Below are 16048 nucleotides of genomic sequence, written 5' to 3'. Positions count from 1 at the left end.
TTCGATGTCTCGTCTTCGCCTCCAAGGATGAACTCTGTAGGGCCTTTCAACCACGGAGGGTGCGTCCAGAGGTTTTATTTAGTGGAGACACCAGACAGTAACGATCTGCTCCATATATGGAGGCATGGCAATTGGGTGAGGCCAGATGGGGACTATGGTTGAGGGGATTAAAGAAGAGAGAGAAATAGAGAATTAAAAGAGGGGTTTTAATTGTGGGGTATTTATTCTCAAGTGAGAATTGAAAGGGTTCATACCCTTTGATTATTAACACTGTAGCTACAGTGTTTATCAGAGAAATCTCAGTTTTGAGATACGCTCCTAAATTGTAATTTCTTGTTTAATTAATAAGAAATTATCTGTGTGGCTCCCGAGGACGTAGGCAGTTGCCGAACCTCGTTAAATCTTGGTGTACTTTTCTATATTGCGTTTCCGTTGCAATTAGGGGTTTAGGCGTTAAATTCCTAACAACTGGTATCAGATTTCGCAGTATGCACTGATGGAAGTCTACCTGGTTACCACCTTCATCGCGGGTTTGGATCAGGAGCAAACAGTTGGCTCATTAATTTAGAGGTCAGTAGTCCTCAACAACGTAATTGAAGATAAACGTAACATCGAAAAGTAGAAGAAAACTTAATTTGCAAACCCATGCAACAATCTTCTCCTAGGGTGGAGGCTGGTGCAATAATCTGCGAACCTGTGTTTTTCGAAAGAAATCTCGCCATGGTTCATCTAATTATATGGAGAAGGAGATAGAATTCACTGGCATAATGAGCGACAAGCCTAAGGAGAATCCTGGTACTCACAAGTCACAGTGAACCTCAATCTCTTCGTATAATTCATCTACACAAGTACCTGAGACTTCATTAATTTTCATTCTTATAATGATTGCAGACTTCTTTAATTGGAATAGAGTCAAGGTTCGCTATTGCGACGGTGCATCATTCACTGGAGAAAGCGAAAATAAGGTCAGTATGACTGCCATGCTATTGACATGAAACTGTTCTTGATGTCTTTTGAAAATCATCACTTCTACCGTAATTTTATAGTGTCAAAATATTTTTTGTTTTATTACCAGCAAAAAGGTCTCTTTTTCCGTGGGCAACGTATTTGGCAAGTTGCTATGGAAGAATTAATGTCAAAGGGAATGCATCTAGCTAACCAGGTAACTTTCCTTAGCTTTTATTATGAATGTATTCATTTTTTTTTTCTGCTCCTAATATTTACATGCCATAATAATTTTCAGGCACTTCTTTCTGGATGCTCTGCTGGAGGTCTAGCATCTATACAGCACTGTGATGATTTCAGGGCATTATTTGCGACAAGCACGAAAGTCAAGTGCCTCTCTGATGCTGGGTTATTTCTTGATGCGTATGATTCCTATCATTGATATTTTTTTTATCACATTACTTCATCCCAATTTTTTGGCGTCAGCTACATGAATCCTATTCTTCCGTTCAATTCTGTTCAGGGTCACTATCCTTTGTTAAATTAACTACTACCATATCCTATAACATATTCATTTTTCTATCATATCTCTTAGTGTATATTGACTACCGTATCCTACAACATATTCATTTTTTTATCATATCTCGATTAGTGTATATCCACAAGTACATCATAAACTTCTCATTTATGTATCACTCATTTGTCGCGTATATCGTTTCTTAATTGCTTAACATTCTGATCTTCTCAACTATGTGCTTATTATATCTAATTCTGTGTCAACTGTAGCCTTGATGTAGCCGGTGGGAGGACACTACGATCTTTCTTTGATGGTATCGTGACCTTGCAGGTAATTGTTGATCCGTTATTTTTTTGACGCATGAGATCAAATAAGGCCTTTATGCTTTGATTCAACATTGAAGAATTTGGCAACTTTATTCTGATATTTTCCTTGTTTTTCAACATGAAGGGATCAGGAAAGAACTTGCCAAAAACATGCACTTCTCGTATGGGTGGAACTTCGGTATCTCCACTATTTCGACAGAAATATATCACTACAGAGAGTTCTAAACGATCTTATTGGGTTCCTACTTACTCGATTCCTTTTGGTTTTTTTGCAGTGTTTCTTTCCACAGAATGTGTTGTCCGATATTCAGACCCCTGCTTTTATTTTGAACTCAGCATATGATGCCTGGCAGGTATATTCTTATTTAGGGTTAATTGCAGATAGACCCCCTCCACTATTGCCAAATTGAACCGTGTAGTTCTATTGCTGTAGATAGACCCCTGAGTGAAAATCTTTTGGCCCTTTTCAGGGTCTATCTGCGACAATAAAACTCTTTCACGGGGTCTATCTGCAACAATAGAACTACAGGGCTAGTAAGTCAAATTTGGTGATAGAAAAGGGGGTCTATCCGCAATTAATACTTCTGCATTCTGAAAAATTGACTCTTCTAGATGATTACTGGAAGGTTGCAAACATTCTGATCATCTCCTAATTACGCCTCATTTCAGCTCCAGGAAAGCTTAGCTCCTGACAAAGCTGACCCAAATGGATACTGGCGAGAGTGTAAGCACAATCATTTAAATTGCACTGCAGAACAAATTCAATTCTTGCAAGGTACTCCATACCACCGTATTGTATGATATCTTTTTCATGTCGGGTTTTTGCCTGATCAATATATAGCTTGATGCATGTATACCTTTTTAACTTTCAGGATTTCGGGACCAAATGCTTAATGCTGTAAAAGGATTCTCAATGCCAAAACAAAATGGTTTATTTATTAATTCATGTTTTGCTCATTGCCAAATGGAGAATCAAGATACATGGTTTGCAAAAAACAGTCCCCGAATTGGCAACAAGGTACGTCTACAGATTATTCTTCCTTCATGCCACGGATGTTAAAAGTTATCCTTCTAGAGTCTTAATACTTGATTATGAAAAGAAAAAAAAACAGTTTCGCGATGATAAAAGAAGAACATAGCAATATTCTAAAATCGGACAAGATAGTTAAAGATTCAAAATGCTTATGCATGCAATACTTTTATTTCCTCTAAGGTGGTTCTATTGAGCTTAAACATATCTAAGTCCAGGACAAGCACTTACAAAGGATTTTTTTTTTAAATTTTTAATTTTTTAAACACAACCAAACATAGGAGCTTCAAATATGTTGTGGGGATGCATAATGAGTTGATTCCAGAAGATTCATCAGTTTTCTTAAGTTTTCGTTTTATGAAATGGAATCTTCTTCGATTTTGAATCGGGTGTTGATTTGCAGGGCATTGCGAAGGCGGTAGGTGACTGGTACTTTGATCGGGCTGAAGTAAAGGCTATAGACTGTCCATATCCTTGTGACAATACCTGCCATAATCTTCAATTCAGAAGCAGGAGCTGAACCATTCTTTCGATTATTTCTTCCCGTCTTTTTCTAGAAAACTTCTCGTATAAACAGATCAAAAGTAGAGAATGCAGCTGAAGATTGAAAGCAATAACAATGCATACACCTTTTTCGAAGGACAGAAAGATGATGGAAGTAAATAATTCTCTCTGGGCATGTGCAGGATAACGGTACACAGAAACTTCACGGGATTATATTTGGAAAATTTGAGCATTATATTTCGAATTTGTGAATGACTACAGAGACTAGAGAAGATCAATGTATGATCCTCTTTCATTCTATTGCTTTCGTTCTGAGTAGTGAGTGCTAGAAATATTGACTTTAGAGCTTTCAAGTGATGGCTGCTTGTCGGCAAGTGTGATTGCTCCAGCAAAAAATGTGTTGATAATGTGTGATCTCTGGATGCATTAAAAATCATTATTGTTAAAGGACAACATCACTATTTAAAAAAAATCCAAAACTCGATAAAGGTTTGAGGGGTATACTTTTATAGTATAAGCTCTAGTTTGCCGAACTGGTTTACTTAGGCAAATAGTTTGGTTTCTTCTTGTTCTTCTTTTTATTTTTATTTTAGAGGACTGGGCTTAAACTTTATCAATAGAAAAGAATAGTGGATTTACAGAAATGGGAATACAAGGTAATAGAGGGGTGAGAGTAAGCAATAAATTTGTGTATGGCTGTTGGCTTTTATGCAGAGACAGACAGATGATCAAGCCACAACTCCATTGAGCGTGAATCACTCCTCTTGACATCTTTTTAGGTCTGGATCTTCGAGTTGAAAACACACTCATTAAGTTCTTTCCGAATGAGCCAACAAGTTGCAAGGATTGTACAACCACATCTGCTAATGGAGATTGCGATCGAGCTTAAAGATATCTAGAGTTCTTTTATCAATCAGCCAAGATGTGAGGTTGAACTTCACCCTAAAGTAGGTCTAAACTGAGATGGTAAAGGATCCGGATCCTCTCCTAATGAGGAGGTTCCTTGTTGAAATGTGTAGATCAAACTCACCTCCGGCGGCGGAGGAGCTCCGACGAGCTCCAGGATGGCGGCGGCGAGGTCCAGGACGACAGGCGGCGAGGTCCAGGCGACAGGACGAGCTCGAAGCCTCGAGCTCTGCGTTCGTTCGAGCTCTGCGTCGATGGTGAACTCTGCGTTTGGCGAAGGCGAGCCCTGCGTCACAGCGATGCCCACCTTTGCGTTCGCCTCTTCCCCCTAGCTCTGCGTTCGCCTCCTAGCTCTGCGTTTGTTTTTTGGCGAACCCGACCTTTGCGTCAGGGTTGTTCGCTGGCGACAGGCTGTCGCCAGCTCTTCATCTCCGCCTATTTAAACCCCCCATCAAGCTAGGGTTTCTGCTTGCTGAAGCCTTCCCCCTCTCCGATTTTTCTTCCCAGGCGGCGGCGGAAAACCCCCAAATCGCAGCTGCGATTTTGTGTTTAAATCCCAACACTCAACAGTGGTTGAGGGGATTAAAGAAGAGAGAGAAATAGAGAATTAAAAGAGGGGTTTTAATTGTGGGGTATTTATTCTCAAGTGAGAATTGAAAGGGTTCATACCCTTTGATTATTAACACTGTAGCTACAGTGTTTATCAGAGAAATCTCAGTTTTGAGATACGCTCCTAAATTGTAATTTCTTGTTTAATTAATAAGAAATTATCTGTGTGGCTCCCGAGGACGTAGGCAGTTGCCGAACCTCGTTAAATCTTGGTGTACTTTTCTATACTGCGTTTCTGTTGCAATTAGGGGTTTAGGCGTTAAATTCCTAACACTATGATGGCAAGGTGTCGTCCTCTAGCTGTGTATACGAGATCCAATGGTTCACAGTGTTCGAGCTCGACCCAAAAGACATGAAGATCAAATTGGAAAGATTGGAAGAGAGAACTGCAATCTTTTCAGGGGATAATCGTTCCAGGATGCTAAAGACCGGAGACCTGCCTGAACTCAAGGAGGATTGTATTTATTTCACGACGGATGGAGAGATTGAGCAATACCTTAGCCGTCAACGTATGAGGCGCGACGTGGGAGTCTTTAACATGAAGGATGGGAGCGTTCAGCCCCTGTATCCTCGCGAGTCGCCTATAAATCACTTGACTTGGCCGCCTCCCATTTGGTTGACGCTGCGTCTGTCGTAGATGCAAGCGAGATTTACCAATGGCAGCAGTGTTAGGGAAACCCCTTACTATGCCGATATCCAAACAACCACCGAGAGAAGATAAACAACACACCAAAGATAGCACAAACACAAGATACACCAGATTTTACGTGGTTCGGCAACTTTGCCTACGTCCACGGGAGCGACACAATTAATTTCTTATTAATAACAAGAAATTACAAATAAGAGAGAGGATCTCAAACTTGAGATCTCTCAAACAAATAGCAAACAAATAGCAGGTGATTTTAATCTAAAATCACCGCTCAAATACTCTCTCTTAACTACCCCAAAGAAAACCCCCAATTCAATTTACCAAACTCCTCTTCTCAATTAATGAGTACAGGACAAATGCGCTAAACAAATGGAGAGAGAGAGAACAGAGCCCAACAATCAAACGGAGGGAGAATAAATTCTCCACCTCCCCAACTTACGCTCTCTTTCTCTCTCTGCTCCAAATCGTCGCCACCACAAAAGAGGGTTTCACTGCCGCTCCGCTTCTGCACGAGAATAGGGTTTCCCTTTTATAGGGAAACCCTAGGGCAATCGAGCTCAACATCTGGAGCCAGCTGTTCTCCACTCGCAGGCAAGCCCGACTCCTCAACAGGCGAACTCCAATCTCGCCTTCACAGATCTCGCACGTCGCCCGTAGCTACACAAATCTCGCCCGCAGGCGAGTTCCCTCCCTTCCTCGATCTCGCCAACAGGCGAGCCCTTCGCCTCCGCGTACAGGCGACCTCGTCGCCCTTGCCTACAGGTGTAGGCGTATAAAACTGCCTATAGGTCCCTTAACACAGCTCGACAACGCCGATTCGACGAACCGACCATCGGGCGACGTATGCAGACACGATTGTTAGTCCACAACGCCGAAGCCAAGTGATACGCGACGAAGCGCATTAACGAGGCTACGAAGCTAATGAACCGCACGCAAACAACGGAATAAATCCACTCGCGTGCGGAATCAAGCTAACGGTTTGAAGAGTCAACGAGTCATCCAACTAAGGGCGGATTCGGATGAATCACGACCGAATCAAGATCGGTTTCGGACTCGAACTCGGAAGTGGATTTACTGCCAAAACAGGAATCGGATCTACTGCCAAATCAGATCAACAAATCAGAGTCTAAGTCAACCAAAAAAAACGGATACAACGACAAAACGACGGAACCCAAACACCCTGAGGGGCTCGGCCGAAACCGAACCACTTCAGGGTGGCTCGGCCCAAGCCGAGCCACCCTGAGGTGGCTCGGCATGAGGCCGAGGGGCACACGTCCCAGGGTGGCGCCACTGTGGCCGAGGCCACGCTCAGCCAGGATCTGCTGCCTAGGCACAGATTCTGGGTGCCTATATAATAGGCAAGGGTGGTTTCATTATGAAAATGTTGGACAAATTTGGAGAGGCGAAGCCCTGCTGGATTCAAATCAGAACTTAAAAAGATCCAAGCTTTGGGACTTCGAGGACTTGTTTCAATCCAGATTTGGTGCTCGCGATCGTGCAACGCCAAATACAGGCAGGTGTTCGAGAGACCGGCATCGTCAGATGCGCTACGCATAGCATATTCCGGCTCAAAGCTGCCTTTGATCCCTGAGATTTGGACGATTATTTCCTTGTGAACCTAATCCGTCCGCTATTCTTTCCTTGGTGAAATAATAACCGTCATACTGCGTAGATCCGATCGGGAATCTAATCTCGCGTGGGTCCACGGATAAGACCGCGCGCGCAGGCAAGAACCCACAAAGCGAGTGACCGCAAACAGGAGCTCAGCGATTGTACGAATAAAAGGAAGAAAGGTTTGTAATTCTTTTTCTTTATTTTTTGATTCGTTGTGACCGGAATCTATAAAAAGACGATCGTTATGGTAACTCAAGAAAAGGTTGTTATTTAAAGATAGCAATTGAATCATAATAAAGAAAGACAGCGATTTTCCCGCGAACCATATGGCCGATCACAGTGAGAGCCGCCGATCTGCGCTGCCCGAGATCGGAGCGTCGCAGCCCATCGGACTCAATCCGCGTCGTCGGAGGAGGTCGAATACGATGTTCGACACAGCAAGTTCGAGAATACCATGTCGTCCTCAGTCCGGATCAACCTCCCCCCCGCAAGTCCAAGAACTATGCTCGCAGGAGAAAAGCTCGTTGGTGTGAAGATGTAGAAAACACCAACGAAGATCTTGCCCCGTTTGATGCCAAAGTCGCATCGGGTGAGATTCCTCCAATTCCCAACCAAGGCAGATCTGCTCTGACCAACCCTTCTGTCGCAGAGGGCGTTGTGACTCTCTCGAAGAGAGCCCGCCAAAGGCAACGTCAACGCCTTGCGAAACAATTCACAAAGGCCATGGAGTCAGTTGACGGGATCCGCTACAACACGGATCTGAAGAACAAAAGAGGCAAGCAGCCTCAACAATCAATGAATGGTGGTTCCTCCAAGCCGCCAACAATGGAATGGCTCCGTGTCAAATGGAACCGATCAACGCTGGAGGAGCGCATACGCAAACGCCGCGCACTATCAGCGCAGGCACGGACTCAAGCTGAAGAAGCCCGTAGGAAGTTGCAGAAAGAGGTGGCCAAGAAGCCGCCATCAACCAGCAAAGTTTGGAGGCCGAAGTCTGAAGCGGCGGTTCAGACCCAAGAGCGTCAACTGCAGCCGTCGAAAGTTCAACTTCCGGTGAATCAATCCCTTCGAAGTTGGGGACAAATCATTGCCTATAGCTCACGAACTCGTGAAATTCGAACAATGGGTTATAACATAAGAAATCTCACCCGGGTTGAAACGGACCAAAACGGTCGAAAAACCATGTGTTATAACCCATGAAATTGCTGTATTTGAACTTCGTCAAATTATTTGCTGTCAGGCCCAAACGCACGAGAAGGGTCAATAATCACGTGTTATAGCTCATGAAATCATCGGTTTTGAATTCGGTAAAGATATTTTGACACGGGGCGTCAAACAGAACAAAATGTTTAGAAGTCGTACGGATAATAGCTTATAAAATAATCGGTTTCAACATTTTCGACACCCGACCAGAACAAATGAAATGGTCAAAATTCATGGGTTACAGCTCATGAAATTGTCGGTTTTTAATTTGGCAAAGATTTCTTGTGCTAGGTCGAAGCAGACCTAAACTGACAAAATGTGACAGAAATCATGGGTTATAGCTCATGAAATTGAGAAATATTAACTCTAACTTATTGTCTACACCGGGTTGAAAAGGGACGTAAATGGGCAAATTTCGTGGGTTATAGCTCACGAAATCGTGAAATTTGACTCCGCCGAGTCATTTGCCGTTAGACGAAACCATCGAAGTTGGGAGAAAATTGTTTCCTATAGCTCGTGAACTCGTGAGTTTGAACAATGGGTTATTATAACCTATGAAATCGCTCCCGGGTAGAAACGAACCTAAACGGTCGGAAAACCATGCGTTTTAACACATGAAATCGCGATATTTGAGCCCCGCAAAATTATTTTTCGCCGGGCCCAAACGCACGAGTAGGGTCTATAATCACGTGTTATAGCTCATGAAATCATCGGTTTTGAATTCGGCAAAGATATTTTGACACGGGGTGTCGAACAGACCAAAATGGTCAGAAATCGTACGGACAATAGCTTATAAAATCATCGGTTTTGACATTTCCAAAACCTGATAGGAAAAGAAGAAAATGGTCAATATTCATGGGTTACAAAACAGAAATTGTTAGTTTTGAATTCGGCAAAACTTTCTGGCGTCGGGTCGAAACGGAACGAAAAAACTGACAAAATGTGTGAGAAATCATAGGTTATAGCTCACGAAATCGCGAAATATGCACTCCGCCTATTTATCTGCACGGGCTGAAAAAGGTGCGTAAATGGACAAATTTCATGGGTTATAGCTCACGAAATCATGAAATTTGACTATGTCTTGCCATTTTCGGTCGAAAGAAAGCGTAGAAGTTGGGGACAAATCGTTGCCTATAGCTCACGAATTTGTGAAATTCGAGCAATGGGTTATAATCCATGAAATCGCGCCCGGTTCAAAACGGACCGAAACGGTCGTAAAACCATGGGTTATAACCCGTGAAATCACGATATTTGAACTCCGTCTAATTATTTACCGCCTACCCCAAACGTACGAGAAGGGTCAATAATCATGTGTTATAGCTCATGAAATCGTCGGTTTTGAATTCGACAAAGATATTATGACACGGGGCATCGAACAGACCAAAATGGTCAGAAATCGTACGAACTATAGCTCATGAAATCGTCTGTTTTGACATTTATGACACCCGCTGAATAAGAATAAAATGGTCAAAATTCATGGGTTACAGCTCATGAAATCGTGAAATTTCACTCAGCCAAGTCATTTGCCGTCGGACGAAACCTTCGAAGTTGGGGACAAATCATTGCCTATAGCTCACGAACTCGTGAAATTCGAACAATGGGTTATAACATAAGAAATCTCACCCGGGTTGAAACGGACCAAAACGGTCGAAAAACCATGTGTTATAACCCATGAAATTGCTGTATTTGAACTTCGTCAAATTATTTGCTGTCAGGCCCAAACGCACGAGAAGGGTCAATAATCACGTGTTATAGCTCATGAAATCATCGGTTTTGAATTCGGTAAAGATATTTTGACACGGGGCGTCAAACAGAACAAAATGTTTAGAAGTCGTACGGATAATAGCTTATAAAATAATCGGTTTCAACATTTTCGACACCCGACCAGAACAAATGAAATGGTCAAAATTCATGGGTTACAGCTCATGAAATTGTCGGTTTTTAATTTGGCAAAGATTTCTTGTGCTAGGTCGAAGCAGACCTAAACTGACAAAATGTGACAGAAATCATGGGTTATAGCTCATGAAATTGAGAAATATTAACTCTAACTTATTGTCTACACCGGGTTGAAAAGGGACGTAAATGGGCAAATTTCGTGGGTTATAGCTCACGAAATCGTGAAATTTGACTCCGCCGAGTCATTTGCCGTTAGACGAAACCATCGAAGTTGGGAGAAAATTGTTTCCTATAGCTCGTGAACTCGTGAGTTTGAACAATGGGTTATTATAACCTATGAAATCGCTCCCGGGTAGAAACGAACCTAAACGGTCGGAAAACCATGCGTTTTAACACATGAAATCGCGATATTTGAGCCCCGCAAAATTATTTTTCGCCGGGCCCAAACGCACGAGTAGGGTCTATAATCACGTGTTATAGCTCATGAAATCATCGGTTTTGAATTCGGCAAAGATATTTTGACACGGGGTGTCGAACAGACCAAAATGGTCAGAAATCGTACGGACAATAGCTTATAAAATCATCGGTTTTGACATTTCCAAAACCTGATAGGAAAAGAAGAAAATGGTCAATATTCATGGGTTACAAAACAGAAATTGTTAGTTTTGAATTCGGCAAAACTTTCTGGCGTCGGGTCGAAACGGAACGAAAAAACTGACAAAATGTGTGAGAAATCATAGGTTATAGCTCACGAAATCGCGAAATATGCACTCCGCCTATTTATCTGCACGGGCTGAAAAAGGTGCGTAAATGGACAAATTTCATGGGTTATAGCTCACGAAATCATGAAATTTGACTATGTCTTGCCATTTTCGGTCGAAAGAAAGCGTAGAAGTTGGGGACAAATCGTTGCCTATAGCTCACGAATTTGTGAAATTCGAGCAATGGGTTATAATCCATGAAATCGCGCCCGGTTCAAAACGGACCGAAACGGTCGTAAAACCATGGGTTATAACCCGTGAAATCACGATATTTGAACTCCGTCTAATTATTTACCGCCTACCCCAAACGTACGAGAAGGGTCAATAATCATGTGTTATAGCTCATGAAATCGTCGGTTTTGAATTCGACAAAGATATTATGACACGGGGCATCGAACAGACCAAAATGGTCAGAAATCGTACGAACTATAGCTCATGAAATCGTCTGTTTTGACATTTATGACACCCGCTGAATAAGAATAAAATGGTCAAAATTCATGGGTTACAGCTCATGAAATCGTGAAATTTCACTCAGCCAAGTCATTTGCCGTCGGACGAAACCTTCGAAGTTGGGGACAAATCATTGCCTATAGCTCACGAACTCGTGAAATTCGAACAATGGGTTATAACATAAGAAATCTCACCCGGGTTGAAACGGACCAAAACGGTCGAAAAACCATGTGTTATAACCCATGAAATTGCTGTATTTGAACTTCGTCAAATTATTTGCTGTCAGGCCCAAACGCACGAGAAGGGTCAATAATCACGTGTTATAGCTCATGAAATCATCGGTTTTGAATTCGGTAAAGATATTTTGACACGGGGCGTCAAACAGAACAAAATGTTTAGAAGTCGTACGGATAATAGCTTATAAAATAATCGGTTTCAACATTTTCGACACCCGACCAGAACAAATGAAATGGTCAAAATTCATGGGTTACAGCTCATGAAATTGTCGGTTTTTAATTTGGCAAAGATTTCTTGTGCTAGGTCGAAGCAGACCTAAACTGACAAAATGTGACAGAAATCATGGGTTATAGCTCATGAAATTGAGAAATATTAACTCTAACTTATTGTCTACACCGGGTTGAAAAGGGACGTAAATGGGCAAATTTCGTGGGTTATAGCTCACGAAATCGTGAAATTTGACTCCGCCGAGTCATTTGCCGTTAGACGAAACCATCGAAGTTGGGAGAAAATTGTTTCCTATAGCTCGTGAACTCGTGAGTTTGAACAATGGGTTATTATAACCTATGAAATCGCTCCCGGGTAGAAACGAACCTAAACGGTCGGAAAACCATGCGTTTTAACACATGAAATCGCGATATTTGAGCCCCGCAAAATTATTTTTCGCCGGGCCCAAACGCACGAGTAGGGTCTATAATCACGTGTTATAGCTCATGAAATCATCGGTTTTGAATTCGGCAAAGATATTTTGACACGGGGTGTCGAACAGACCAAAATGGTCAGAAATCGTACGGACAATAGCTTATAAAATCATCGGTTTTGACATTTCCAAAACCTGATAGGAAAAGAAGAAAATGGTCAATATTCATGGGTTACAAAACAGAAATTGTTAGTTTTGAATTCGGCAAAACTTTCTGGCGTCGGGTCGAAACGGAACGAAAAAACTGACAAAATGTGTGAGAAATCATAGGTTATAGCTCACGAAATCGCGAAATATGCACTCCGCCTATTTATCTGCACGGGCTGAAAAAGGTGCGTAAATGGACAAATTTCATGGGTTATAGCTCACGAAATCATGAAATTTGACTATGTCTTGCCATTTTCGGTCGAAAGAAAGCGTAGAAGTTGGGGACAAATCGTTGCCTATAGCTCACGAATTTGTGAAATTCGAGCAATGGGTTATAATCCATGAAATCGCGCCCGGTTCAAAACGGACCGAAACGGTCGTAAAACCATGGGTTATAACCCGTGAAATCACGATATTTGAACTCCGTCTAATTATTTACCGCCTACCCCAAACGTACGAGAAGGGTCAATAATCATGTGTTATAGCTCATGAAATCGTCGGTTTTGAATTCGACAAAGATATTATGACACGGGGCATCGAACAGACCAAAATGGTCAGAAATCGTACGAACTATAGCTCATGAAATCGTCTGTTTTGACATTTATGACACCCGCTGAATAAGAATAAAATGGTCAAAATTCATGGGTTACAGCTCATGAAATCGTGAAATTTCACTCAGCCAAGTCATTTGCCGTCGGACGAAACCTTCGAAGTTGGGGACAAATCATTGCCTATAGCTCACGAACTCGTGAAATTCGAACAATGGGTTATAACATAAGAAATCTCACCCGGGTTGAAACGGACCAAAACGGTCGAAAAACCATGTGTTATAACCCATGAAATTGCTGTATTTGAACTTCGTCAAATTATTTGCTGTCAGGCCCAAACGCACGAGAAGGGTCAATAATCACGTGTTATAGCTCATGAAATCATCGGTTTTGAATTCGGTAAAGATATTTTGACACGGGGCGTCAAACAGAACAAAATGTTTAGAAGTCGTACGGATAATAGCTTATAAAATAATCGGTTTCAACATTTTCGACACCCGACCAGAACAAATGAAATGGTCAAAATTCATGGGTTACAGCTCATGAAATTGTCGGTTTTTAATTTGGCAAAGATTTCTTGTGCTAGGTCGAAGCAGACCTAAACTGACAAAATGTGACAGAAATCATGGGTTATAGCTCATGAAATTGAGAAATATTAACTCTAACTTATTGTCTACACCGGGTTGAAAAGGGACGTAAATGGGCAAATTTCGTGGGTTATAGCTCACGAAATCGTGAAATTTGACTCCGCCGAGTCATTTGCCGTTAGACGAAACCATCGAAGTTGGGAGAAAATTGTTTCCTATAGCTCGTGAACTCGTGAGTTTGAACAATGGGTTATTATAACCTATGAAATCGCTCCCGGGTAGAAACGAACCTAAACGGTCGGAAAACCATGCGTTTTAACACATGAAATCGCGATATTTGAGCCCCGCAAAATTATTTTTCGCCGGGCCCAAACGCACGAGTAGGGTCTATAATCACGTGTTATAGCTCATGAAATCATCGGTTTTGAATTCGGCAAAGATATTTTGACACGGGGTGTCGAACAGACCAAAATGGTCAGAAATCGTACGGACAATAGCTTATAAAATCATCGGTTTTGACATTTCCAAAACCTGATAGGAAAAGAAGAAAATGGTCAATATTCATGGGTTACAAAACAGAAATTGTTAGTTTTGAATTCGGCAAAACTTTCTGGCGTCGGGTCGAAACGGAACGAAAAAACTGACAAAATGTGTGAGAAATCATAGGTTATAGCTCACGAAATCGCGAAATATGCACTCCGCCTATTTATCTGCACGGGCTGAAAAAGGTGCGTAAATGGACAAATTTCATGGGTTATAGCTCACGAAATCATGAAATTTGACTATGTCTTGCCATTTTCGGTCGAAAGAAAGCGTAGAAGTTGGGGACAAATCGTTGCCTATAGCTCACGAATTTGTGAAATTCGAGCAATGGGTTATAATCCATGAAATCGCGCCCGGTTCAAAACGGACCGAAACGGTCGTAAAACCATGGGTTATAACCCGTGAAATCACGATATTTGAACTCCGTCTAATTATTTACCGCCTACCCCAAACGTACGAGAAGGGTCAATAATCATGTGTTATAGCTCATGAAATCGTCGGTTTTGAATTCGACAAAGATATTATGACACGGGGCATCGAACAGACCAAAATGGTCAGAAATCGTACGAACTATAGCTCATGAAATCGTCTGTTTTGACATTTATGACACCCGCTGAATAAGAATAAAATGGTCAAAATTCATGGGTTACAGCTCATGAAATCGTGAAATTTCACTCAGCCAAGTCATTTGCCGTCGGACGAAACCTTCGAAGTTGGGGACAAATCATTGCCTATAGCTCACGAACTCGTGAAATTCGAACAATGGGTTATAACATAAGAAATCTCACCCGGGTTGAAACGGACCAAAACGGTCGAAAAACCATGTGTTATAACCCATGAAATTGCTGTATTTGAACTTCGTCAAATTATTTGCTGTCAGGCCCAAACGCACGAGAAGGGTCAATAATCACGTGTTATAGCTCATGAAATCATCGGTTTTGAATTCGGTAAAGATATTTTGACACGGGGCGTCAAACAGAACAAAATGTTTAGAAGTCGTACGGATAATAGCTTATAAAATAATCGGTTTCAACATTTTCGACACCCGACCAGAACAAATGAAATGGTCAAAATTCATGGGTTACAGCTCATGAAATTGTCGGTTTTTAATTTGGCAAAGATTTCTTGTGCTAGGTCGAAGCAGACCTAAACTGACAAAATGTGACAGAAATCATGGGTTATAGCTCATGAAATTGAGAAATATTAACTCTAACTTATTGTCTACACCGGGTTGAAAAGGGACGTAAATGGGCAAATTTCGTGGGTTATAGCTCACGAAATCGTGAAATTTGACTCCGCCGAGTCATTTGCCGTTAGACGAAACCATCGAAGTTGGGAGAAAATTGTTTCCTATAGCTCGTGAACTCGTGAGTTTGAACAATGGGTTATTATAACCTATGAAATCGCTCCCGGGTAGAAACGAACCTAAACGGTCGGAAAACCATGCGTTTTAACACATGAAATCGCGATATTTGAGCCCCGCAAAATTATTTTTCGCCGGGCCCAAACGCACGAGTAGGGTCTATAATCACGTGTTATAGCTCATGAAATCATCGGTTTTGAATTCGGCAAAGATATTTTGACACGGGGTGTCGAACAGACCAAAATGGTCAGAAATCGTACGGACAATAGCTTATAAAATCATCGGTTTTGACATTTCCAAAACCTGATAGGAAAAGAAGAAAATGGTCAATATTCATGGGTTACAAAACAGAAATTGTTAGTTTTGAATTCGGCAAAACTTTCTGGCGTCGGGTCGAAACGGAACGAAAAAACTGACAAAATGTGTGAGAAATCATAGGTTATAGCTCACGAAATCGCGAAATATGCACTCCGCCTATTTATCTGCACGGGCTGAAAAAGGTGCGTAAATGGA

General features: G+C 41.8%; 1 protein-coding gene across 1 annotated transcript; it reads left to right on the top strand.

Moving 5' to 3' along the window:
- LOC109836996 (pectin acetylesterase 12-like) lies at positions 478 to 3679 on the top strand. Its single transcript, XM_020405074.1, has 11 exons — positions 478 to 570; positions 666 to 795; positions 892 to 965; positions 1076 to 1162; positions 1244 to 1368; positions 1732 to 1792; positions 1913 to 1966; positions 2064 to 2141; positions 2458 to 2563; positions 2661 to 2806; positions 3222 to 3679. The coding sequence occupies exons 2-11, from the start codon at positions 738 to 740 to the stop codon at positions 3336 to 3338; spliced, it is 906 nt and encodes a 301-aa protein (XP_020260663.1). The 5' UTR covers positions 478 to 570; positions 666 to 737; the 3' UTR covers positions 3339 to 3679.

This window comes from Asparagus officinalis, chromosome 4 (assembly GCF_001876935.1).
Source record: "Asparagus officinalis chromosome 4, Aspof.V1, whole genome shotgun sequence".
Taxonomy (NCBI): domain Eukaryota; kingdom Viridiplantae; phylum Streptophyta; class Magnoliopsida; order Asparagales; family Asparagaceae; genus Asparagus; species Asparagus officinalis.
The sequence above is the reverse complement of the archived record's forward strand: the minus strand, read 5'-3'. Positions and strand labels throughout refer to the sequence as shown.